General features: G+C 38.2%; 2 protein-coding genes and 2 long non-coding RNA genes across 12 annotated transcripts in view; 2 read left to right on the top strand and 2 right to left on the bottom strand.

The window, feature by feature from the left end:
* The window catches only part of sulf2b (sulfatase 2b), a 158,764-nt gene extending 135,352 nt beyond the window's left edge, over positions 1-23,412 (top strand). For 5 of the 7 annotated variants that reach the window (XM_017486934.3, XM_017486933.3, XM_017486936.3 and 2 more), the window contains 9 exons: positions 5,909-6,137; positions 10,537-10,768; positions 11,618-11,714; positions 11,814-11,908; positions 12,441-12,503; positions 12,620-12,789; positions 12,878-13,020; positions 15,144-15,267; positions 17,765-23,412. In XM_017486934.3, coding sequence (XP_017342423.1) covers positions 5,909-6,137; positions 10,537-10,768; positions 11,618-11,714; positions 11,814-11,908; positions 12,441-12,503; positions 12,620-12,789; positions 12,878-13,020; positions 15,144-15,267; positions 17,765-18,408 — 1,797 coding nt within the window. In that variant the 3' untranslated portion in view covers positions 18,409-23,412. Of the gene's footprint in view, positions 1-5,908; positions 6,138-10,536; positions 10,769-11,617; positions 11,715-11,813; positions 11,909-12,440; positions 12,504-12,619; positions 12,790-12,877; positions 13,021-15,143; positions 15,268-16,031; positions 16,066-17,146; positions 17,201-17,764 lie in introns of all 7 variants that reach the window. The other 2 variants (XM_017486937.3, XM_017486938.3) reach the window with 2 other exon arrangements.
* LOC128635131 (uncharacterized) lies at positions 9,060-10,543 on the bottom strand. The gene is made up of 3 exons (XR_008398014.1): positions 10,360-10,543; positions 9,974-10,034; positions 9,060-9,895 (listed from the first exon to the last, which is right to left on the bottom strand). It is a non-coding gene; the product is annotated as an uncharacterized LOC128635131 (long non-coding RNA).
* On the bottom strand, positions 21,475-27,599 carry LOC108275878 (uncharacterized). The gene is made up of 3 exons (XR_001814775.3): positions 27,498-27,599; positions 25,229-25,270; positions 21,475-22,000 (listed from the first exon to the last, which is right to left on the bottom strand). It is a non-coding gene; the product is annotated as an uncharacterized LOC108275878 (long non-coding RNA).
* arhgap46b (Rho GTPase activating protein 46b) overlaps positions 26,871-27,736 on the top strand; it is a 96,015-nt gene continuing 95,149 nt past the window's right edge. The window contains exon 1 of one of the 3 annotated variants that reach the window (XM_053686312.1): positions 26,871-27,057. In XM_053686312.1, the coding sequence (XP_053542287.1) occupies positions 27,044-27,057 (14 nt within the window). In that variant the 5' untranslated portion in view covers positions 26,871-27,043. The remainder of the gene's footprint in view (positions 27,058-27,736) is intronic. The other 2 variants (XM_053686313.1, XM_017486939.3) reach the window with 2 other exon arrangements.

Here is a 27,736-nt window from a genome sequence, read left to right on the forward strand (position 1 = left end):
GCCTGTATATCCTATGATGTTGTCAGCTCTTTTGTGACTTGCTGGATGAGTTGTTGCTGTGCTCTTGGAGGAATTTTGGAAGGTTGGCCAGTTATGGGAAGATTCACTACTGTGCCGAGTTTTTTCATTTGGAGATAATTGCTATCACTGTAGTCCTTTGGAGTCCCAGAGCTTTTGAAATAGCTTTGTAACCCATCCTATATTTCAATCACCTTCTTCCTTACCATTTCTGGATTTTTTTTTTTTCAATTTCGGCATAGTGTGTTACTGGGTAAGACCTTTTAACCAACTTCATGCTGTTGGAAAATTGATTGACCAGGGTTTGCAGTAATCAGGCCTGGTTGTGCCTAATCCAGCTGAACCCCATTATCAATGCAGTTTCATAGATTTGGGGAATTAGTAACTATGACACATTTTTACACAGGCCCAGTTGGTATTGGATAACTTATTTTCTTCAATATATAGCATTGTCGTTTTAAAGCTGTATTTTGTGTTTACTCAAGTTGCCTTTGTTTTATCTTAGTAGAGTGCAGTAGTAGTTCTCATAGTAGTGGGCAGTATAATATGCAATATGTGAGAATTACTGTTTGGTATAGTACATATGAGGGATAAATTAAAGATAGAAATTCTGCTATCTGTTCTATTTCCCAAACTATAAAACAGCCAGCAGCCTAACTGAAATCACCGCAACACTGACCAGGCAGTTAATAAGGAAGAATGAATGAACATTGCATAGCAATTCATGTTTTTCTGTGACCTTCATATCTGACCACCCACTTGCACTCATGGGCATCACATCTGACATCTTGCTCATGCACACAAGCTTCGTACTTCAATTTGATTCAATTTTATTTGTATAGAGCTTTTTACAACGGTCATTGTCTACCTGACCACTTACTCACATGAAAGTAAAAACCCCCTGCTTGTGTGACTTTTTTGTTGTTATTTTTTTGTTGTACTCCTCTAGTTTTAACCAGATGCCATGTGGAACCTTCTGGCAAGTTTTCAGGGAAAAAAAATAGGTTCCATAGTGTTACCATTAACACTCAAACTCACTTGTGGCTGCAGTTCCCCTTATATTTACATCAGACTGCTTCATTTATATATTTTTTTTTGTAGCCGCAGATATTTTCACAGTTACTGTGACTCAATATTTGTGGACTTTTGTTGATTAAAGCTGATTATTATTCAGTGAAATGACAGAGAAGGACACGTTCAACTTAATTTTATAAATGTAGTGCAATGCACAGTAAATGTGGTAATGTAATTACTGAACAGTAAATAGCTACTCATTTTGTTCTGTATCGTGTATAGCGGGGACCAAAAGTCTGAGAGCACTAGTGAAAATGCTTCTACTTTGCATTCATTTTTAATTTAATACAACAGAGGAAAATCTGACCCTTTGTACAAAGCGGTTAAAATGGTCAATATCACAAATCTGCTTACATTTAAATAGCAAGCTACAAATAGTGCAGAATCTTGAATATTACATATTCAAGATATTGAACATTTACTTTCTTTGTTTTAAATTTTTCACAATTTTAAAACCTTCTGTTTATTTCCAAATGAATAAAAAAAAATAAATAAATGAAATGAATTCACTTAAATTAAGAAAATCCTACATTTTCAATGTTGTCTCCACTGTACATAATCACATTAATCACATATAGTTAACAGTTAAGTTCAAATAAAAGGAATATATTAGATAATATTAACATTAGATTCATTGGTAATTCATTAATACATGACAGCACCACAATGACAAATAAGAAAAACTTGCATACTAACAAGCTTGTTTGTGTAGCTTGTTGTTTTGTAGCATGTTTATGTAGTGACACAATCATACAAGATGAATAGACAAAATGACGCATAGATTTGTGTATTGACCTGCTTCTGTACAATAGTTAAAAGCCATATCTACACAAAACTGTAAAGACAGGAGTTATTCATAGGATGTCCTGCAGTAAGATCTTTGTTCTTACACACACACACACACACACACACACACACACACACACACACACACACACACACACTGGCTAATGAAGGCACAGTGGTAGAGAGCTTTGAGCTGTCAGATCAAACACACCTGACATATCCAGCTCTCCTTTTTCTCTGTGAGGGAGCTGACCGCTCTCGTCCTCCACAGGCTTCCGTCTCCCACCCAGTAAATCACTCTCTCTTCCTCATCCAGCCTTCGCTTCATCCTTTCTGCTTTTTATCTTTCCATTTCCTGTCAAAATGTCATTCTCAAACTTGTGAGTAGGGTGCCATGTTCAACATAGCAAATGTCTTTAGTCCTCCGTCAAGTTTTATTAAAAGGGTCCTTCTCTGACCATTTTCTTTATATTGTAAATGAATGTGCCAGATTTTTATTATAAAACCTAAATCTGTTATTAATATTTCGGTTTGAACTGCATTAAACATGCTGTTATGCTCTTAATTGCTGTTATTTTTAGATTTGCGTCAAACATGCAGATCTAAAAATACCAAATCAATACAGAGGATTGTCTGATGATACCAGAATAATATTGATGATATTTTAAATTCCTGTAACCCTAAGTCAGACTGAGAAATCATAATGAGAAAACACTAGATTCAAATTCTTATAGACATATTACATTTAATTTAATATTTTAACTTATTATTCTGTTGACTGGGAAATGAACACAGTGCAGTTATTCATTCTTTATTTAATATCTTTTTGATTCTTCTTCTCCTTTGTCTATTTTCTCTTCTCTTTATTATTTTATCCCTTGTATGATTACATTATTGATTCATATATCATATGTCATTCTTCCCACAAACATGACATGTAATCTGCACCAACTATTGAAATAATTAGGTGATGATAAATAATGTTAAACAACTGGAATGATAATTTACAATCATCATTTATAAATTGAAAATGAATTAGAGTAACAATTATTAGAAATAATTATGGTCAAGGTTATGTCCTTTATATCATTGGAAATAGATTTAAAATCTAACTGATCATTTTCAGTGAATAAAATTCCTAATAATAGTAGTAGTAAAACTGAGTGACACAATCATTCCACAATCATTACAGCTGTAGAATTTTACTTGCTGTACTCCAGAATTACTGGCACCTTCCAAGAGAATGAGCAAAGATTGTTGTATGAAGTACACTGCACACAATAGCTCAACCTAATTATAGGGTTTCATTCTTAAATGAATGATGAAGCAATTGAAATTAACTTTGATAACTTTGATAACAATGATTTTCCGGGGGGAATCCATTACTCAAGAACGTTTGAACTTCTTTATCTTCACTGAAGTTCTGGAGTCTATCACAGGATGAATAGACGCAAGGCAAAATCTCTGAAAACACACTGCATGGGATGCCAGTTTATCGCAGGGCATCACACACACTACATTACTGATGGGAGGTGGGAGGAAAAGTGCCAGAGGAATCGCACAAGAACACAGGGATCACACACAAAACTCCACACAGAGTGTAACCTGAGCTCAGGATCAAACCCTGGACTCCGGAGCTGCATAGGCACTGGATTCACTCCACCTATAATCAGGACAAAGCGGTTACTGATGATAAATGAATGAGTGCTGATGGATAAAGCTATTTAGCATCCCCATATTCTCAAAATATCACCTACTGCATGTGTCAGTCAGTACGTTTACATGGACAACAATATGCCGATATTAACCCGATTAAGACAATACTCTGATTAAGAAACTACCATGTAAACAGCGATTATTGATCACCTTAATCTGACTAAAGTCATACTCGAATTAAGACATGTAGAGTATTCCTACTATAGTCGCATTATTGAAGTGCATTATAGCCATGTAAACACCTTAATCACACTATTAACGTCGTGTGGGAGTTTTCGCCTCATTCTATGACAGGACACGTACACACACGGCAGTGCTCAACCGTTTGTCGGCAAACAAGAGAGCACGGCTGCATCCCAAACCACGTACTTACCTATTATATAGTAGCCGAGATACATGTATTTCAGCTAATATATAGTAGGTAAGTATGTGATTTCGGACGCAGCCCATGGCTTCAAGCAGTCGTCTATTTGCACGTATAGCATGACAAATAATTAACTGCACTTGAAGCTTCCATAAAATTAAAAATAAAACACACAAAACTGTATACGGTACCACGACGAAAATGAACTGTATGTTGATAGGTGAAATTCTGGAGGGAACATCGGACGGCGTGACGTGGGGTTAATCGATCTATGTTCTATATTATAACATATAAAACAGGAACATGAAAGGAATATTCTAAATGCAACGCATGTAAACACCTTAATCACAATATTATCCTATACAGAATAAGGTCAATAATTAGATTATTGTTGTCTATGTAAACGTAGTCAGTGACTACGTTTACATGGAGAGCAGTAATCTAATTATTGACCTTACTCTGAGTAAGATAATAATGTGACTAAGGTGTTTACATGAGTCGCTTTTAGAATACTCCTGTCATGTTCCCGTTTTACATGTTATAGAACATAATTAGATTAACAGCCCGCGTCATTACGTCACCGCTCCACGCCGTCCGACGTCCCTCCAGAATTTCACGTATCAACATACAGTTCGTTTTCGTTATGGTACTGTATACAGTTTTGGGTGTTTTTATTTAATTTTTTTACGAACGCTTTAAGTGCAGTTAATTATTTATAATGCTATATGTATTAATAGACAACTGCTTGAATCCATGGGCTGCTTCTCAAACCGCGTGGTTACCGTCTAGATAGTAGCCGAGATACATGTATTTTTCCCCACTACAGGCCTATAGTGGGCAAGCAGTGTTTTGGGACGCAGCCGAACTCTCTTGTTCACCGTAAAACGTAAAACTGCCGTGTGTGTTCGTGTCCTGTTGCAAAATGCAGTGAAAACTCTCACACGACGTTCATAATGTGATTAAGGTGTTTACATGTCTGTAATACACGACCATAATGCGACTAAAACAGGAATACTCCACCTGTCTTAATTCGATTAGAGCTTAATTCGAGTATGACCTTAATTAGATTAAGGTAAGTGAAAATTGCTGTTTACATGGTAGTTTCTTAATCAAAGTATGGTCTTAATCGGGTTAAGTGTGGATTATTGTTGTCCATGTAAATGCAGCTACAGACTTACATTTTGCATGCTTTTTTTTGTTAAATGAAGGGTGCCAATAATTCTGCAGTTGACCCTGTATGTGACAAGGCAACATGTGACTGCGGCTAGATGTCTGACTGCACCTTTAATCGTGCCGCTGAATCTATTGTGGCATGGGGACCATCCCAAAACAAAGACGCTGTATAACAATCCCCATTTTATTCCACCTCTTGTTTCCAGCTGGCTGGTGCAGAGCATCATACTCGAGATTTTATAGCACCAGCTCGTTCTTAATGACCTGACACGGCCCGTGCACCAGCGTGTAAGATGAAAAGAGCGCAACTCGAGCTCTTCATTTACGAGGCTTTTAACAAGGAGGACTTGGCATGGCATGGTAATTACTGATGACAAAGAGAGCAGGCAGAGAGCAGGGTGGCAATTCTCACCACTTAATCGATTCGTACAAATGTACAAACACATAAACGCACAAACCGAGGCTCGCACGATGCATGCAAGTGCTGCGTTTCACCTGTGCGGTGTCAGAGGTGTGATATAAACATGGATTTGTGACAAAATGCTTTCAGCAGGTAGACAAGAAAACAGTGTGTGCTCTGGGTCTGCTTAAAATAGTACTCTGTGTATGTGTGTGTGAGACAGAGCGAGTGAGAAAGGCCTACTTATATGTTCTTGTTTAAGCAAGCTAAGTACTCGTGGGTCCCAAGTGCTCACAGCTTTCCTTGAATGTCCTGTCTCTCACAGCCTCCCCGCCCAAATCCTTTTTTCCCTTCTCTCTCTCTCTCTCTGTCTGTAGAAGTGGCAGTGTGTGGAGGACTCCACTGGGAAGCTGAGGCTATATAAGTGCAAAGGCATGGCCAGTCTTTCTGCAGTGAGGAAACCCGTGTCCAGCGTGAAGCCCCAGTTTTACCAACGCCCTATTAGCACCAGTGCTAAACCTAACACAGAGCCTGATGACTGCGACTGTGACTTCAGCAGCTACAGACTAAGCACACTGAAGAAAAAGACCCTGCTGTCCAAAAAAAGTAAGCAGTTAAAATACGTGTAAGCTAGTGAATAATACTATACAGATCACATCCATTCATGTGACATGTAAATCAGGATTATAGTCATTTTGTGGACCCAAGAGACATTTAAACAGATTTTACCATTGGTTAGGGTTTACATGCATGTAAACGCATCTGTCTCTCTGATCCACATTTAACAAATAAAACCCTTTTTACATTCTGTCTTAATAATGAGATTAAGAAAAAATGTTAATAATGTCCATGATAGTGATTTTTGTTGCAGCAGCCATCTTTTCCATAAAACAACTGGAAAGGAGGAAATTGGTGTTCAAATGGCATGAGCTGATTTGCATAATATATGACCAGCAAAGTGGAGACATATAGTGTTTGTTTACGAGTGTACGTTCAAATTAGTAAAATTTTATATGGATGCAACACATATACAAGGCACGGTCAAATAAAACACAATCAGATAAATGAGGACAGGGAGACATTGTAATTCTGAACTGAATCTCACAGGGGGGAAAAAAAAACATAATTTTTGCTTAATACACTTTGGTGCACATTATACAATAGGACTCATGTTCACGCTTTAGACAGATTTTTGAGATCTGTGATAAAATACCCAGGTCAGTGTTAAAGCCCCTGTGAACTCACTCTCATAATCAGCTTCTTATTGTTATCAAATGTAAAAAAGAAGAAAAAAAATATAATTGATTGGCTTTCTTTCAATTAAGAGATCTGTCCCCCCCAGGCTGTGTTTGAGTAGCGTGGTATTATAATTGGTAGAGGTATGCTGATTGCGCCAGCTTCCCTTTTACCTCAACCACAAAAATTAAAGAAACTTGTTTCCTGCACATTTAGCATCTGTGTGAATGATTTTGAGCAAAATAACATCCAGCTGGACTTTTTATCGTTTTGTATATATTGTTTTAAGTATGGGTTGTATAGTGGCGCACCAGGTCCATGTGGGTTTCCTGCGAGTTCTCCGGTTCTTCTGTAAGTGGATTGATTACTCTAAGTTGTCCCAATGTGTGAATGTGTGTCCCATCCCATCGTATCTCACTGGCATCCCGCTGAGGGTGTATTCCCTCCTTGCACCCAATATTCTCTGGGTTAGGCTCTCGATCCACTGTAACCATGACCAGGATAAAGTGATTACTGAAGATGAATGACATAATGAATGAATAAATATATTAAAAGTAGTAGTTTATGTGTAGTGATGGTGAATATTTTTGGTAGTTTCTAGGGTTTTTTTAATATTGAAAGGAATGAGAATTAGCAGAGTCACTCTACTACTATCATGATCTACACCTAGTACTGTAAGGTGTAACTGGTCGTTCTAGTTAGCAGCGTGGATTTTTATGTAATTCTCACATTTGTTTTTATTTTTAGAATACTCTTTTCTTCCATGTGGACGAATTGAAAAGTACATTGGGTATGTCTCAGTCAGCTCCCTAGTTCAGTAGTTAGGGTACTGATCAGGGAGTCAGCCATTTTAAGGGCTGTCTCAATCGCAAAATCTTTCCAGTGCACTGCATTGTTCACTCTGTAAAAAATCCCACAATGCACCGCAAAAACCAAGGCTGCTCACTATGTTCCCCTACTGGAAATGACGTCATGGTTTCTGAAGCCTCTCAGCTCGAAAAAGGTGGGGGACGAACTCTCAGCCAACTTCTATTCAACTACTGTTGTAGCTCTCAAATAATTACTTATGTTAGCGATTTAAAAAAAAAAAATGTTTATACCTTATATACAGTTTGAGTTTCTAACAACTTTTAAGTGTTTCATGATTTTTTTACCTACTAGCTTGCCTATAATTCTGCTTGACATATTATGACAGAAATACATCTGATTAAGCTAACAAATTTATATAACATATAAAACTTTTAAAGTTTTTAATTTTGGTGATGTTTTACAACACGAGTACGTAGTCATGTCACCGGAAATTCAGTTATCCGTGTCCCAATATGTAGTGAGCCAGGGTCCTTACCCGTGCCCAAACTCATGTACACGATATACTGATTCACTACCTACTGAACTAGTTGGTTTAGACATACCCATTGTCAGTGTTTTGATGTTTGTATAATAAAAGTCCCTTAACATAATTCCAATTTTGCTGAGCATCACTGGCAAAACTCATGACCTTAATTGGTCGCACCACATGATAGTAGATAGTTAAATGAGAGGAGAGTAAAGCTTATTTTAATTTATTTTACGGTATTAATCAATCTGGCTGCTTATGGGTTTTGCAGTATCATGCTCTATTGATCAGTGTAGCTTTTTAAACTAGATGGAAGGGAAAGTAGCATTGGAGTGCACGCAAACTGCAATCTTAACCGACCACTGTGCTGCTAAAAATATGTACAAAACCAAAACAATACACCGCACAATGTTCATGATTAGCATATAATAAATAGTTCTAGAAGCTAAGCTTGGTCATTCCCACATGCTTTCCTACTACTAGCACTATCTAGTGTTTCCTTGCTAGGGAGACACCACTTTCAGTCATTATGCGACCTGACACCTAGTTTCATGCAATTCTGATCAGGCAATAAAGTTATAATTAAACTGTTGTTATGGATATGCGAATCTTCAATCTATAATTGGTAGATGATAATTTAAGGGTGCAATAGTCAATATTTTTCATTTCTTACTAGTACAGTCATGTTATAGACACGCCCCCCAATATCCCCTCCACATCCTCATAAATCATTATGAGGAGAATTTTGCATGTTTATATACAGTTGTAATTTGGCCTTCAGAGTGCACTTGATGTCATGACAGTCCTTGCTAATGGTCATTCTAGTTGACCCACCATAAGTTTGGGGAGCGGAGTTTTGTGTACATGGGTGGAAATGAGGGCGGGTTCAATGAGTTAATAGAAATCATTCAAATCTTACTCAACTTCACCTATTTACCTGAAGGAGACCTATTTTTCACAAATCTTACCTGATGCACCTTTAGTGACAGATCTTTAGTACTGAAATCATATAGTCAGAGGAGTTCAGAGGAGATTTTCAATCAGGTTTAAAAGCACCACAACATATCAAGTGTGAGTAGCATGGGACCAATGGTGAGAACAAAAAACAACAACAGTGTGATTGCAAGCCATGGGATATTATCATTCCTATCATTTGAATAAAGTAGCAAGCTGCTCTTCTTTGGAGTGCTCAACTGGGTTCCCCGGTTTCCTCCTACCTCCCAAAAACATGCTGGGAGGTGGCCTGTCTATGATCAATTGCCACTAGGTGTGTGTGTGTGTGTGTGTGTGTGTGTGTGTGTGCATGCATGCATGGTGCTCGGTGATGGACTGGCATCCCATCACTTGTTGTAATGAAAGTAATTAAATGAAAGTAATGAATGAAAATTCAATGAAATGTACAAAAAATATGAAATTTCCATTCTTACAATTATGGGTGACGGTATTTATTAACAATAACTTTCAGTGTAAAAGGAAACTCAGTAAAGAGTCGGTGGGGAAATATCCTATTCATTAAAAAAGCACATTTTGAAATCAAACGCAGCATGCAATAATTAAATTTTAAAAACGACTACACCAACAAAAAAACCCAGAAGAAATTGTTTCTCAGTGATTTCATGATTGACTTTTTACTAATTGAACAAATAGTAAAAACTTCCACACTTCCAAGTCAGACTGCCAAGCCTGTGAATTTTTCTTGAGATGGTGGTGTTTGCATCAGCGAGAGTGTCAGGTGAAAGATCTCTCCGTTTATGAGGTTATTGTGTGTGTTGGTTGTGTAGTATGCGCACCACTACAAAGGCAAAATGACAGATTTACAAGAAAGTGAGCCGGACAGAGAGATTTGTGGACTTGGGTACTGTGCACTTACTTCCACTTCATCTCGCTGTAATACTCCACTGCCCCCTAGTGGATTAAGTGTAGCTTCATTCCTGTAGAAAGAGAGATAGAGAGAGTACTTTATTGATCCCCAAATTTGGTGTATTTGGTGAATGTCCAGCAATAGTTTGGGGTATGTCCAGCAGTAGTTTAGTGTATGTCCAGCAGTAGTTTGGTGAATGTCCAGCAGTAGTTTAGTGTATGTCCAGCAGTAGTTTGGTGTATGTCCAGCAGTAGTTTAGTGTATGTCCAGCAGTAGTTTGGTGAATGTCCAGCAGTAGTTTGGTGAATGTCCAGCAGTAGTTTGGTGTATGTCCAGCAGTAGTGAGTGAGGTGACTGAATTTATCTTAAAGTCTTGAAGACATTTCATCGCTCACCTCAGATGCTTCACCTGTTCCTCCGAATGGTGAGAAATCAATGTGGAGATTCACACTCATGATGTGATGACATCCGTGGGATAGTGGAATTCCTTCGAGATTAAACCACAAGCTAATTAACATGAGATATGAGTGAAGTGGATTATACACTCATCAACACTCTTATGTGTTTGGCAGAACTGAAGACACTGAAAAGCTACTCCAGGAACCGCTATGCTCGCTCACTCTCTTTGGAAATAGATGGAGATCTATATGTAGTGGATCTGGATGGTGAATACAAACTAGTCAACAGCAGGAACCTGAGCCACAGCCACCAGGAAGAGGAGGTGTTCAGCGGGATGGGTCCAACTGCCGAGCCACAAACCAGCAACAGCCTGACATTGCCCTCATCTATTAAAGTCACACACAGGTAAGATGTAAGGTGTGTCTGTGTGTGTTTGCGTGCATGTGTGCGTGTGTATGTGTTTTACTTCAGGCCCTAAATGGTCAAAAGACAGAAATCAGTACCAAGCTATTTTTTGTTCAAAATTTTCAGTTCATTTTTATTTATTATTGAATAATACTTTTTTTAAACTGAAGGCTTTCCACTGCCTTTTTTTTTTTTTTTTTTCATTGTAAAAATGCAGAGTTCATATGAATTTATGAATTGGATGTCAGGAACCATAAATCCATCTCCATAGTTAATTAATTCTAGACATTTCACAATGACTTGGATAGAAAGACCTACACAGACTCATGCCTGCATATTTGGCAGAACTGAAGATGGCAGAACTAAATTTCCTTCTTGCACAGCATGTAGTTTTTTTGTTTGTTTTTAAGTTGTTTAAAAAATGTAAAAAGTTTCTGGACATCATGAATGTTATTTAATAACTAATACCAGATTTTCACTAATTTAATACAGTCCTCTATACATATCTTATATTACTGCATAAAAAACCAACATTGTTATTCAGTGTGTATGTAGTAAGTGTTTCTAAAATCTGTTATAATCATATCAGTCCAAAGATCCTGCAGAAAAGCTATGATTTGCAATATTGCCCTGCACGGGACGTCCTGTATTTCAAGCTTCTGTTTACATTTCCCAGCTCACAAACAAACTCCAGTGCTAAGCTCCGCCTCATTTTGGTTCAGAGAGGAAGGCTTGCCACTGTTGTTATTACAACAAATGCAAATGTCTTCGGTTTGAGATCTGTTTTACAAAATGGCATAATTTCTCATAGCTGCAAGTCTTGGTATTGACTGTATGCTTTGTTTCCAGGTGTTCCATCCTGGCCAACGATACAGTGAAGTGCGACGTAGGATTGTACAAATCACTGCAGGCATGGAAAGATCATAAACTCCACATCGATCATGAGGCAAGCAAAACATATCTATACATACTGTATACACTCAGATTTCACAAGCATTACACACACTCAGAAGTTCGTGTTGAAGATTAAATCCTCACCCCTCAGATCGAGACACTACAGACGAAGATTAAGAACCTGAGAGAGGTCAGAGGGCACCTGAAGAGGGTGAGGCCTGGGGACTGTGACTGCAGCAAGTACATGTAAGAGTGACAGCTGACAATCATAATTTACACCTGTACACCTGGCAACTAAGGGCTTCACAGTGATGCTTAGAAGCATCATTGAATAGACAGAAATGGAATCTGATTGGTTATGACATGTCTGAGTTACATTTATTGCTTATTTGAATATAAAATGGATAAGCATAGGTTTGTTTGTGTAATATATTTATCCTATACATATTTGAAGTATCTCTGAATTATTATTATTTTTATTTTTTTTAACAATTATTCATATATATTTAGTTTTCAGAGTTTAAATAATTTGGGGCTTCTTTAAACTGCCCATAGTGTGTGAACAGGTGAGTGTGTGTTTGTGTGTGTGTACGTGATTATGCCCTATGATGGATTAGCTCCCCATCCAGGGTGTCCCCTGCCTTGTGCCCTGAGTTCCCTGGGATAGGCTCCAGGCTCCACGCGAATGGATGGAATAATAATAATAATAATAATAATAATAATAATAATAATAATAATAATAATAATAATAACTTGCTTGTTCTCTGACATGTTTCAGCTACAAGTCCAAGTTCAAGAGTAAGCTGAGAAAATATAAATCAGACAGCATGCATCCGTTCAGGTGAACAAAAATGAATATGTGTGTGTGTGTGTGTGTGTGTGTGTGTGTGTGTGTGTGTGTGTGTGTGTGTGTGTGTGTGAGTGTGAATCAGTGGATTTAACATTGTCTCTCTGCAGGAAAACACAGGAAAAGGATAAGAAAGCATGGTTGATGATGGAGCAGAAGCGCAGGAAGAAGCTTAGGAAGATTTTGAAGCGCCTGCGTAACAATGACACATGCAGCATGCCAGGCCTCACCTGCTTCACACATGATAACCAGCACTGGCAGACTGCCCCCTTCTGGACCTGTATGCCCCCAACCCCCAACATACACAGACTTCTTTAATTATTGGCTGCTTTTATCTCTGATTTATGGCCATGCTTTCTTGCTTACAGTGGGACCTTTCTGCGCCTGCACCAGTGCCAACAACAACACATACTGGTGCATGAGGACCATCAATGAGACGCACAACTTCCTGTTCTGCGAGTTTGCTACAGGCTTCCTGGAATACTTTGACCTTAACACAGATCCATACCAGGTCAGAATTTTGGCACAATATAAAAACAAAGGCAGAAGCATAAATATACAATAAGATGTGGAATTGCTCCTCTATATTCTCTCCTCTATACAGTAGTGTACAACAGTCTGAGCCCAAGGCCAGTTTTTTTTTCCTTTTGCACAGATACAATTTGATTCCCTTTATAATAATCTTGTGATCCTGTTCTTAAACATTTGCTTTATAATTATGTTTGTATGTTGTTTCTGAAAATGCTTTATAATTATTGCAGCACTAGATATTTCATCTAAATGGCAACACGCATTTTCCTTAGGCAGTGTAATAGCAGAACAACACCAGCGTAATTACTGTCATTATACATATTATATATTATATATTGTATACTGTACTGTATAATATACAGTATACTATATGTACAATTTATTGTTATATATGTTATTGTCATATTTTAATCATTATAGCATAATTAATAAGAGTTTAGACAAAATATTACTTTACCAGTGTATGACATAGTTAATAGGCAAACACATAGTGCCATTATGCCAAAGTTATTTATAAAGGAGGGATAACAATAGGCATGTCATTTAGTCCAAAAATAGCCAAATGTATAAACGTGTCAATAAAAAACTGGGGATGGGGAGAGCCAGGAACTGTAAATAAATGAGTATCATTGCCATCAACACTCTGCTATGCAAACAATACATTTCAGAGTGTATCAAAGGTGTCATGAAGACATGGTTTGTCAATGTTTTTATGGAAGAACTTGAGTGGCCTGCACAGAGCCCTGATCTCAACCCCAGTGAACACCTTTGGGATGTAACTCTGACTGCAGCCCAGACCTCCTCTCCTGACATTAGTGCCTGACCTCATTACTGCTCTGGTGGCTGAATGCAAACAAATCCCAACACACACTCTAAAATCTAGTGGAAATCCTTCCCAGAAGAGTGGAGGGTTTTATAACAGCAAAGGTGGAATAATCTGGAATAGGACTTTCGAAAGGCACATATGGGTGTGATGGTCAGGTGTCCACATACATTTGGCCATATAGTGTATATATTCACTCCTGTCCCTCTCCTGTTAAATAAGAACAGGAATCTGAGGTTAAAGTGGGCACAAGCTCATAGAAACGAGACAGCTGAAAACTGAATCGTTGAGTCTATAGTTGTAGAACCTGATGAGGTCTTCTGTGATGTGGTAGTGGCAGTGTGGTGCAAACATTGTAAACAGTGTAAAGATTGTAATCAGCAATGCAGTGAACAGAGATATACAGTATTGTATAGAGTGAATATGAGCAAAGGAAAGAAATGAGAAGAAGGAATAGAAGTAAAGTGGCAGCGCATATGGATATGAATCCATAGTGGATGGTGGTAAGTTTGTCCAAGACTGGCTCAGTGCAAAATAGTGTCCCAGCACTACTCTAGTAGTCTCTTAATGACTAAACCAATTTTTTTTTTTATCTTACAATAATGAAGTTTGAATTTAAAGACATATATTTCAATTTAATGGAATTGTATTTGTATAGTGCTTTAAACAATGGAAATTGTCCTAAAACAGCTTTACGGAAATAGATCAATTCAGCATATAAATTTTAAATGTATGAATTTATCCCTAATGAGCAAGTCAGAGACGACTGTGGCAAGGAAAAACTCCCTGAGACAATATGAGGAAGACACATTGAGAGGAAACAGGTTCAAACGGGAACCAATTCTCATCTGAGTGACACCGGATAGTGCGATTATAAATAAATCCCTTCTATAACTGTGTTCAAATAGTGCAATTGTTTAACCAGGAAATTCAGGACAGTTTTCACATGAAGTCTGTTTTTGTTGAACTTATCCACTGTTCACTGATGGAGAACTGAATGCAAAACTGTTCATAGTAATTGTAGTCCTAAAGCTATCATAGTATATCATATCACTAACCCAAGATAAAATAACCGTTCATATGAATTGTGGTCCAAAGCAATCCTCATGGTTTTTAAGTGGTACCATCCTCAGCAATCTAAATGATCTTCAAATGTATAATGTGATAAACTATAATAGTTGATCATAACTCATTAAATGAAAATGTTCTCTGCAGTGAAGTTGAACCTTTGTCCGATGGAGCAGTCCCAGTTACACCGTTTTGTGTTTGTGTGTTTATAGTTAATCAATGCAGTAAACACACTGGATCGACACGTTCTGAACCAAATGCACGTTCAGCTCATGGAGCTGAGAGGCTGCAAGGGCCACAAACAGTGTAACCCCCGCATACGCAATATGGACTTGGGTGAGTTACACACACATCCTAATGCATGCACACACACTCACACTGATATCTGACGACACCCACTTAAAGCTAGAATATTTGCTGGAATATTTGCTATCAAATTACATACAACACTCGACCTCCATACTCTGCGCCATGGCTATGGATGGTGCTGAGAGTAGTGTTCCCACGTCTCCGTCATCCTCATCCTCACATGACCCTGGCCCTGCCTTGCTTTCTGTTCTCTGTTTTCATGCAAACAGACCTTCTCGTGTTAAGTATCTGAGCTGCTCTGCTGCTAAAATCAGGTGTCTATTATTAGCATCCTGCAAAGATGAACCTGATCTTGTGTGTTTCTTTATGACTGTTGATTGTTGTAGTATGCAATGAGGCTAATTTATATCCACCAAAATTTGTCAAATTTTAAATAAAAAATAAGTAATAAATATTAATTTGCTACATCTTCTTTTTCTTGTTTTTACCCCTCTCGTTGCTTACTGAACACAGCAAAAACCAGTTTCGGAAACACTGACTTGTTATTTTGGTCTGAAACTTGATATCATGCAAAATGTATAAACAAATATTTATAGTCTAAGCTTTAAACTCAGGAAGTATTTATCCAAGCATCAGCTAATATAGGTTATAGAAGTAGTGCATACAAACTGAATATTATGAGAAGCATGTAAATAGGCCAGTCAGCTCATTATTTGATAAAGGAGTGTGTACGTCACTGTAACTTTATCTGTCTTCACGCTCTCTGACTAATGATATTGTCTCTTCTTCAGGAGGCAAAGAGAGAAGCAGCTATGATGAATACAGGTATCTTCGTTAAATGAATTCATGACTTCAGTAGTGTAGTATGACACTAATAGATTGGTTTGACTCAGACTGAGTGTCTGCTATAAACAGCATTTATTAGCCAACAAGTTGATGAATGCAAAGTGTTTTGATGAACACAACACACCTTAACAGTTTAAAAACAGGCTACACATGTTAGATATGTGCCGAGAGTAAAATAAAGGAGAAGACTTTTGGAATTTTGATTGAATTTTATCTGGGGTTTCCTCTTCGTGGTCTGGTTTCCTTCTAACTCTCAAAACCATGCCAGTAGATGGATTGTCTACACTACTGTACATTGTCCCTAGGTGTGAATGAGTGTTTGAATGTGTGTGCATGGTGCCATGAGAGGGACTGGTGTCCCATTCAGGGTGTATTCCCAACTCACTTATTGTTTGCATCCCCCAGTCCAAAGACATGCGTTGTAGGCTGATTGGTGTCTCTATAAATTGTCCATAGTGTGTGTATGTGTGTGCAGTTATGCCCTGCGATGTGTTTGCATGCAGTCCAGGGTGTCCTGGGAGTTCCCAGGGATAGGCTCCAGGCTTCACATGACCCTGTGTAGTATAAGCGGTATGGAAAATGGATGGATGGATTGATGGATGGACAAATATTATGAAGGACAATACTGTTATTTGAAAAAAAAAAAACTTTCAATGTATGAGGAAACAATTTCATTTCATTTCATTTCATTGCTGATATAAAGACAGTTGCTTTTGATCAGCACTATTTAGTATTAATAGTTTTCAGTGAAAAAGTGAGGTTCAGCATTCTCAGCTTTTCTTTTACGTGTAGATGCCACTTTTTTTGGCTATTAAATTGTCTTCTCCTTTATTTTAATTCCATAGAGGGCATTACACTGCTCTCTCTCTCTCTCTCTCTCTCTCTCTCTCTCTCTCTCTCTCTCTCTCTCTCTCTCTCTCTCTCTCATACTCTTGCATGTCTACTCTGGCTGCTGAGATGTACATGTTAAAGCTTGCAGTCTTCTGATTGGCTCTCCTTGGCCACCTGCTTGAATTTGGGTGGCAGAGTAACACTGTTTTATCATTGCTTGTGGCATTAGGCAATTTCAGCGTCGCAAATGGCCCAAAATGAGGAAGTCTGCCTCCAAATTGCTGTGAGTTTGGAATGTTCTGCTTCTTCACATTCCTTTGGGATATGAGACCACTTAACCACCGCCCAGTCTAAATCATCTTTTTCCCTTTCCTCTTATTTTACCTAAGTTTAGTTTGACTTGCTTTCCTATCTGCTTGTTTCAGAGAAGGTTTCTTGCTTTGTCTGTCTGCATGAAGGTTTTTTGTTTTGTTTTTTTTAACCTGGACTTCTGTTGGTTTTGGGGCCATTAGAGGGTAGATTCACCTCCTTCATTTTTCAGCTCGTCAGCAAATCACTTAATACAGTACAGCTCTCTGGTTCTGTAGGGGACTGCCTGGAGCATTTATATTAACTTTATTCTTCTCTCTGATCATGTGCCTGGTTTATTTCACTCATTACTGTTTTGCTTTAATTTGCTCCATATTGGAACTGTGAACATCGATCCATTCCATTTAAGGCATGTCACTATTATTTACACCTTTTATACTGAGAACATGTTAATGTCAAACAGCAAATGTGAATTTGTATGGTGTGTGTGTGTGTGTGTGTGTGTGTGTGTGTGTGTGTGTGTTATTTGCCTACATAGAGGGCAGATTTGGGAAGGATGGGAAGGATAAAACCCAGGCAGATAAGAACCAATTTCAACCCTTGTACACACTCGATGAGCACGCCTACGATCTCGACCTCAACTTCACCTTGAGCCTGGAGGACTGGGCCCACTTCACCCGCTCCGTGGACCACACGTACACGTTCCTTAGCAACCATAACAGGCCTTGCCCACATGACCTGGCAGGAGGGGCCAGAGGAAGAGACTGTGCCCTTGTGTCCTCTGCGAGTGGATCGGCTTCAGTCGTCTACCTTACCACTCTGGCCACTCCTGCTTTGTTGCTGAGGGAGGCGGGGACACAACTTCTGAGAGAAGCTTTGGGATTGAGGGCGAAGCCACCCCCCTCTTCCTCAGCCCCTCCCACGTCATCTTTTCCTCCTTCCACACGTTTGCACTCCTCAGGTCCACATGAGGACAGGGACACTTCAGAGGAAATAGTGAATAAGCATATGTGGAGTGGACGAACAGAAGAGGAGAAGAGAGAAGGGGAGGAGGAAGAGGAGGAGGAGGAAGAGGACAGTGATGACGATGACAAGGGAGAGGTTTTAACTAAGAAACGGACAGGTCGACGGAGGCTCAGCACCGCCCACTGTGACTGCAGCTATTTCCAGGTCTCCGTCTAACTTTCCGTATGGGCCTACTGTCGTTACCTCGTTCCTCAGAGAAGACGCTTAACCTTCAAAGGAAGCGTACAGAAGTTTACCTCCAGCCTACAACCAACCTCTTTCTCTCCTACCTCTTGTTCTCTCATTCTGCCTCTTCGGTCCACATCAGTCTTCCGCATCAGCCACAGCCTCCAGGCTCTGTTTCTTTTCAGTCCGTCTGTCCCTCCTTTAAGTCTGTCCATCATGCCACATGACTAATATTCCAGAGATCGTCTAGGCTTCAAAGAGAGCACATTTCTTCATTGAACATTTAGTAGGTGAGGTTGTGGGAGTGATGAGAAAGTTAAGGTCCTTTCACACTGAGCATGATTAAGCTACGCGCATGGTTGATGCGATGAAGCTCTTGAATCGAAACAATAGATCCCTGTAGAGCTATTCACACAAAGCTACACTTTTTTTTTCGTCCAGTGTGTCAATTTTTTCCCTGCCGCTCCTTGACGAAACGGGCCCTCCAATTATATTTGAGCTTTAGATCACATGCCTGGAGACGCTGCTGTTGCACAAAAGGGCGAGATCGGAGGCGCTATAGCAAAGAAAGCTGTTTTGAAAACCAGTATAAACACTGAAGAAGGGTATTCCGGAGTTGCGAGATTTGTTCAGGTGGCCTCGGATAATTGCACAGGATACAGGCTGCTTTTACTATGGAATCAGCACCTGTGAGATTGACTTGTGAATGCCGCTGAAAGATGCCAAAACAGTTTTCTGAGTTTTCTTCTTAATTAAAAAAATATATATTTATCTTGCACAAATAAACAGGTTTTGTCCCACTACTATGTTATTGCATTATATTTCACTCATTATATTTCAATTATTTCATTCATACTAAAACAGCTTGACGGTGCTTGTTCAAAAAAAAAAAAACCTTTCTGTGTCTCTTTTTGAGTAGAATACACATAAAATAAGAAAAGTTAGTGTAACAAACTTCACAATGGGAAAAGAGGAGGCGGGAACTGGCTGAACATAAACAAAAAAGCTTAATAATCAACAAAACTCAGACATAACGTAAAACACACGTATCTCTCTCTCTCTCTCTCTCTCTCTCTCTCTCTCTCTCACTGATTAGCCAAATCAGTGCCAGGTGTGCATCCTCACAACCTGACTTCTCCCTCCTCCTCTCAAAGTTAGTTTCTGTATTTCTTAACAGTTTGTGTTGTGGTGCTATTCGCCAACATTTACCTGATACTTCTTCTCAGTGGTTAAAGACGATCGGCCGATCAGCTGAATAGTGGGTTGCGCCACCTAGTGTGCACGCGTAAAATGTATTATCGGTCAGCGCCACCTAGTGTGCAGGCATGAATTATCTGAAGGTGATCAATCATTTCGCATTCGGTATGAAAGTACCGTTCGTCGGCGATTCTCTTCGCTTTATCGCGTCGTGCACAGTGTGAAAGGACCTTTACAAGTGAAAGAAAGTTGATGTATTTGGGACTGAGTTTTGTATTGTGTATATGTGCAAGTGTTTTCTTTTGAGTTCTGTAAGTGCTGATGGCTGTGTACATCTCCCCTGCACAGCATCAGACCATGTGGCACATTCCCCGCTCTCTTTCCATAACTGCCTCAATGTCCAACATCTTTTATCTGATGTCCTGGCTGACTTCGAGGCCACACTAATAAGATGCTTGTTTAACCCTTATGTTCTGTTCTGTTTGAGTCGAAACGACCCATTTTAAATTTTTACAAAAAAGTTAAACCGCACTAAAAATGATTTTTACAACACCGCACTGTGCTGGTCACGCACACACACACACACACATACACACAAACACACTCGCAAATATTATTTTGTGTTGATATGTGATATTCTCCAACCCCTCAACTTGAAATAGTGTTTATTTCCATAACTACTGTTACTAAAGCTACAAATTATAATGAAGATATATCCAAATCAATTTGACAGTTTCTATCAAATCATAAGAGATTAGAATGTTGGTGCGTCTGCAAAAAAAAGAAGAAAAAAAAAAAGAAAAAAAAAAGAGAGAGAGATACAGGAAGTGGTGGAAAAGGGAGGAAAGACATAGTGGAAAGAATATAAGAAGCAGACTATAATACCTTATTGATTATAGCCATTTAGCTATATTGGTAATAATTGACATGGAGATATATTTTAAATGATATTGTATTGCTATAAAAATCAGAACATATGGTGTGAGTCAGTAAGATACTTATTACTAAGAAATGAACAGAACAGGAGGGTTAACACATTAGCTGTAGCATTTGTACAAAGAAGTAAGGAAAGAGTGCAGGTCTTCATGAGCAGTTCACACACTGCTTTTATTCCTGCTCTCATCATCTCAACAGATTTTTTTTTTCTTTTAATTTGCAAGAAAAAAAAAATCTGTTAAACAAAAGTGTCTAATTTGGACAGTATATTTAGGCAGGTGTAAATTAAAGCACATCATGTATTTTCACTCAACCTGATAATGTTTTTTCCCCCTTCTATTTAAAGGCGCTCTTATTTTTTAGGTTTGCCGACCCAATGTGGGCCTGTCTATGAGAAAATGTGGTGTACACCTCTAAACGTCCCTTCACTCTTTCATTAAATTCTTACTACTAGTGCTTAGAGTCACAACAGTCTCAGGCATGTGGTTTATCAGAAAAAGAAAAAAGAAAAAAAAAAACCACAAGTTTTAATTAAATGATAAAAAAAACCCAGGAAATATTGCTGATGAGCCACTTGAGTATAAACCTGCCTCTCCATAAACTTGGTGCAACAAGATGTATTTCAGATGTTGTACTATGTCCCATTAATAAGATGAAAAAAAAAATCATATTATTTACTGACACAAATGTGCTTTTTTTAAAGACATGATGATAAAAGTTTGATGTGATTATCATGTGTGAATTTCCTTTTAACAGAATTCTTCTTAGGTATTTGTGCTATACATGGTGCTACTAAAGTCTGAGCAACTATATAAAATGGCAGTATGTATTTGAATGTACGTTTGCAAATTAATATGCTGTAAATGTTAAAGTATATTTTATACGGCACACAACAGTCGAGGCCATTGGGCATTTGTTTTATTATTATTTTATTTTTATTTTTTTTTGGCTTTGGATCATGTTCATATTTTATTGATCAGCACATCTTAACAACACGTGGCTTTCTATTCAGTCCCCCGGTCATTTGTTGAATCACTCAGTGCTCACTCAGATAGATTGTAACTCAGAGTGAAATAGATTCACTTATTTGTAGGTTGTTGGTTTTATATGGATAGTGTTTATATAGCTGTGTTTCCATCCAAGCACTTTTCTGTTGAATTGAAATGTCTGATCTCAAAAAAAGGTAGAAATGTCAAACAAAATGATCAGATTTGATTCAATCTGCTAGTAACAAAAAAACAAAAGAAATGCAGTAAACCGCGGGCAAAGCTCATTGACTAAATAAATAATGTAAATATAATATACACTCACCAACCTTTTAGGAACCATTAGGAACACTTATTCATGCTGTCATCCAATCATCCAATCATCTGACAGCAGCACAGCGCATGAAATCATGCAGATACAGGATAACAGACAGGCTGGTGTGAGTATCTCAGAAACTGCTGATCTATGGAGTGGTGCCAACCACCACCCCCAGAAAAAATAAATAAAAAAATTAATAAATCTGCAGTGAGCAGCAGTTCTGTGATCAGAAACACCTTGTTGTTCATCGAGGTCATAGGCCAGACTGGTTCGAGCTGAAAGGAAGGCTATAGTAACTCAAATCACCACTTTTTACAACCATGGTAAGCAGAAAAGCATTTACATATTGTACTCAAACTAACCCATCTGGCACCAATATTGTTTAAGGGAGATTTTCTTTGACATGTAAATCTGCTTTCTTGAATAAATAAAATAAAAAATACATGGAAGATGTATGTATGTATGTCACAGATGGATGGCCATTTTCACCACCAGTACTTCTGTAAAATTAACAAATGAATAGATAAATAAATACAGATGTGTGACAAATTAAAGGAAAAAAAATCACGATAAAGTGTCTACGTAAGGTTTTGTGCCAGCATGAGCAACAAAAAACAGCTTTAATACACCTTGCCATAGATCCTACAAGTCCCTTAAACTGCCGCAGCTGGATTAACACCATCCTTCAAAATCATATTCCCTCGGGTGTTGTTTTGTTGATGGTAGTGGGGAGCTCTGTCAAACATGTTAGTATGAAATCTCCCACAGGTATTTAATTAGGTTAAGATGTGGTGAGTTTGAAAGCCATAGCATATGATTTATATCATTTTTTTACTCATCAAACCATGCAGCGACCCCTCATGCCCTGTAGACCACTATCCTCAGGACAGAAATGTTTCATCATACAAAAAGCTACAATAATTTCGTACTGATTTGCCATTACTCTTCCATCTAAGGGCACAAGTTGATCCAAACTATGCGAGCAAAGTCTCTCCCACAGCATAACCGATCCAACAGGTTTCCTTAAATTTGTCACCCGTCATCTGTATGTCCATTTGTCTAAACTGAAACACCTAATTTACACAGATTTTGAAAGAATTTCATTTTATTCAATTCCTCACTTGGCTGGAAACATGGCTAATATTCATGAAAGTATTGCAGAGGCTGAGTTTGAATCCATATCTGACTTTAAGATCCACTATCTTGTTAACCCTAGCTTATGCTTTGATGCCTTGTTCACTTGATCTGACATTTAACTCAAAAAAATCATTTTATACACCCAAACTCTTATGACTGAACCAAAAGCCAGTTGGGTTTTTTTTGCACCAGATTTTGTGTTGTTACTTCAGTAAAAAGCTCCCAGCTGTTCTATGGAATTCCCTCAGCACTTTTTAACGGGACTACTACTGTAGTGGGGAGATGATTTCGTATGACAGATGGTTTGAACATAACAATGCCTTGTACAGTTCTATAGATTAATCATATCTCTATTTTTGTTTCATTTAACGTGTCGACATTTAATAGAGCTTGGTAGTTGTGAATAAAGTGTTGAATGCCCATGTTGTGATTTCTCTAAATACTTGATAAGAATTTACCCAATACATTAATGAAGAATGCAAGCTAATGGTTAGTTAGCAAATTAACCTGGGTTAATGTGTGTCCTCACCCCTGGCCTCATATGGTTTAAATTATCATTGTTTCTAAATTCTACTTAAATAAAAATTATGATAATAATAAGTCTAGAATTTATATAGCAAATTTAACATATTCAAAATTACAAAAAATAATCCCCCCCCCCCCCCCCCCCCCGTTTTTTTTAAAGGTTTCTGTGATTTATCCAGCGATCGCTTATCTGGTCTGCACTGATCATAATTACTAGCCACAGATGATCTCCTGCAATATTACTTATCAGACATACTATATGGTCAGGTAGTATTGTTGTCTAGTGATATTAGCTACTGGAATTGAAGCTAGTCCACCCTTGTATTAGCAAGGAAAACAGGCTAATGTAGTTACAGGTGCAATAAAAATTATTCAACCCCCATTGCAAACCAGGTTTATTGTCAAAATTTACAGACTTTCAGCTGTTTGCAATTGACAAATCAAACAAAAACAGCTGAAATAGTTAAACACAACTATTGAAAATGCAACTTATAATGACTTCTCCAGTTTCAAAATTATTCAACCCCTTCATGGCACGCTTCGTTGTATTTAATAGAGCACCCTTTTGCTGTTATGACCTGCTGCATATGAGATGCATAGCTTCCGCAAGCGTTTCTGAGGAATCTTAGACCATTCCTCATGAGCAATGGCCTCTGATTCAGTAATATTCTTGGGTTTGCGTGCTGCAACCCCTTCTTCAAATCCCAACAGAGATTTTCTATGGGGTTTAATCAGGTGACTGTGATGGCCCTGTAGAATCTTCTAGGACTTCTTTTGCAACCAAGCCTTGGTGAAATTTGAGGTATGCTTGGGATCATTGTCCTGTTGGAAAGTCCAATAAAGCACAAGACTCAGCTTCCTCACAGATGGCATGACGTTTTCTCCTAGGATTTCCTGATACTTCAATGAATCCATCTTGCCTTCCACACGCTGCAGGTTTCCAGTGCCTGAGGATACAAAGCAGCCCCAGAGCATCACCGAGCCACCACCATGCTGGACTGTGGACAGAGTGTTCTTTCTTCATTCTTCTTTCTCCAGACTGATTCATCGTGCCAAAAAGTTCTGACCATTCTTGTGCTTTTGGGTCAGTAGTGGTGTATATCTTGGAGTTCTGGCACGGAAACCTCTGCGTTTAGTACGTGGCTTATTGTGCTCACTGAAACCTCAGTGCCTGTTGCCACCAAGTCTGGATTCACTCGAGGGTTTTTCATAACCTGCCTTCTCACAAATCATAGAAAACCTTTTATAGCTTCCTTTTTCTGCCCCGTCCAGATATTTCATACATTTTCTACCCCTGACCAGTTCAGGTATTTCATGATTTTTATGCTCCTAGCCAGTTCAGGTATTTCATGTGTTCTAGCTCAAAGACACCTGGTGCAACTAATAAAGCCCTTGATTAATTGCATCAGGTGTGCTTGAGACAACGCCTGTTTTGCATATTTGTGTTGTTGTGAGGGATTCTATTCAGGGGGTTGAATAATTTTGAAACTGGAGAAGTCACTGTAAGTTGCATTTTCAGTTGAATTTGGGGAAACCAATTGAAGCATTTGTTGTGTTTAACTATTTTAATTGTTCAGCACAATGTTTGCTTTTGTTTGGTTTGTTCATTGCAGTCTGTAAATTTTGACAATACACCTGCAGTGGGGATTGAATAATTTTGATTGCAACTGTAAATATAACGATTTAATGTTAGAAAATTAGACAAACTGACCTCAATATGTTTTTTTTCCAGATTAGATGGGGTTCATGCATCCTAAGGAGGCAAAGGAAACAGCTTATTTTATACAAGTATTTGCTTATTACAGCTTATTGAAACATTTGACTGAGGTAGGGCCAGGTCACCCATCCTCAAGTTCCACAATGCAGTACAGTGGCTTTTCCATATTTATACACACATGATTAGCTCAGGTGCTGTTGTGCAGCATGAGAAGTTCATGGGATATGATTAATCATTATGATTCTTCATAGTTTTTTCTACAACCCTAATTCCAAAAAAGTTGGGACACTTTGTAAAATGTAAATAAAAACAGAATGCAATGATTTGCAAACCATAAACCCAAATGTTATTCACAGTAGAACACAGAAAACATATCAATTGTTTAAAATTAGTAAACGTACCATTTTTAGAAAAAAAAAAAAGGTAATTTTGAATTTGATGGCCGCAACACATCTAAAAAAAAAAAAGTTGGGACGAGGCAACAAAAGGCTGGAAAAGTGAGTGTTACTAAAAAGAAACAGCTGGAGGAGCATTTTGCAACTAATTAGGTTAATTGGCAACAGGTCAGTAACAAGATTGGGTATAAAAAGAGTATCTTAGAGAAGCAGAGCCTATCAGAAAAAAAAGGTGGGATGGAATCTGGATGGAAGCATATGTTGCTCTAAAACCTGTATATATTTTTTAGCATTGATGGTGCCTTTCCAGATGTGCAAGCTGCCCATTACATAGTCACTAATGCACCCCCATACTATCAGAGATGCAGACTTTTTCAGATTTGATTGATGTGTAGTGTACATTCACTGGATGGATGTTAGAAGATGGGATGTTTGAAATTTGTACATTGAAGGACTAAATTAAAATGTAAGGAGTAAAAAAACATTTTCTTGGAAATGCAATTAAGTAGGAGTACAAGTCTTCAATTTCAGTAATACTCAAAGTAAAATATACATAAATACATTGAGATAATACTCAAGAATAGGAAGAACAGCTCCAAGCCAAAATGGCAAAATATTACTCTTTTAATGGTCTTAACAACAAACCATTGGTTAGCAAGAATTAAACAAATGCACTCCAGAGAACTCCTGTGGTAACATTTGCTGGTTTACTCTTGCTGCAGTGAACTGTTTGGTGTGGGGGAAAGCTAGAAACAGGGAAATTCACTTATATAGTCTTCTTGTACGCAAAGGTAAAATCATGATAACGATTAAAATATTTGGTGTAAAATTAAAACTAACACATGTCTGGATGAGTGAAATAAAAACAAACAAACAAACAACTACATAAGTAAGCTGTCTGCAAGTTTACCCACAAGGATTTTAACCATGGAAAGGAATCAAAGGGGAAAGCTATCCCATACTAAGCTGCTAAGTATGAACTATTTGTTTCATTCTTCATAATTTCCTGACAAAGTGATTTAACGTAAAGACCATTAAAAGCTTAATATTTTGCCATTTTGGGGCTTGGCTCGTGCTTTTTGTTTTTTTGTCAGAAGTGTAGGTAGAGCTTCCAACCCTGAATGAGCGAATGAGGCATATTTAAATATAGCTCTCCCCGATATTACGCATATCGACCAGCAGATGTCGCCAACGAGCAGAGTGCTGTGTTCCAGCCTGGGAGCACAGCATGGACACAGATCAGATGACAAAACCGGTGTCTGCGCTCCGTGCGGTGAGGCGGGAGGGGAAAACAGGAATCTCTCGCTCTCGGTGGAATCCTCAGACTAGGTCTACATCCGAGTCGGGGCAACTCTGAACAGGAGAGAACTTCCACCACTTCTTTCACTTCGACTTTTCCATACAATGTGAGGAAATGGCCGAGCGAAGGTGAGTGGATTGGATTTACTTCACTTCCTTTAACGTCGACGCTTTCGTGGACTAATGCTTAAAGTTACGAGTTGTTTGTTTGTTTGTTATTTAGCTCGACCTTCTCCGTGTGTTTGAAACCACGGCGTGTGGTTTTTTGGAGCGACTTTAGCTGTTGGTTTAAGGTTATAACATAAACTCAAGCGAACTGGAGTGCAAATGGAGTTAAATTGTACTCATAGTTAAAATGGCTCGTCGTGTGATTTAAAAGAGTTGCAAATATATATTTTCTCTGTTCAGTTAATTCACTAGTTAACTGTAACGTTAATATTCACATTGCACCTGGTAATTACACACAAACATCACCTTAGTGTTTGTCATATCAATACACAGTTATGGTTTTATTTCACCACCAATATCTGCTCATATACGACAGGATACTACTTTAATTGTTTACTTACTTGTTTATGTTAGTCTGTGTTCTGTATTAAAACTTCAAGAAGCGCAAGTTCAGCTAAAAATCCGAGCATTAAACCTGCTCATTAACCTGATTCAGTTCAGTGATTCGGTTCCTTTCTGTTTGATTCTGATTCAGTTTGATTCTGCTTGGATTTGTTTCATTCCGTTCAGCTGGCTTTGTGTGAAGCATATTACCCGTTAATTACAACGACTGATTTAGTAACTACAGTAAGACTAGCAT

The sequence above is a fragment of the Ictalurus punctatus genome, chromosome 15 (genome assembly GCF_001660625.3).
Source record: "Ictalurus punctatus breed USDA103 chromosome 15, Coco_2.0, whole genome shotgun sequence".
NCBI classification, from domain to species: domain Eukaryota; kingdom Metazoa; phylum Chordata; class Actinopteri; order Siluriformes; family Ictaluridae; genus Ictalurus; species Ictalurus punctatus.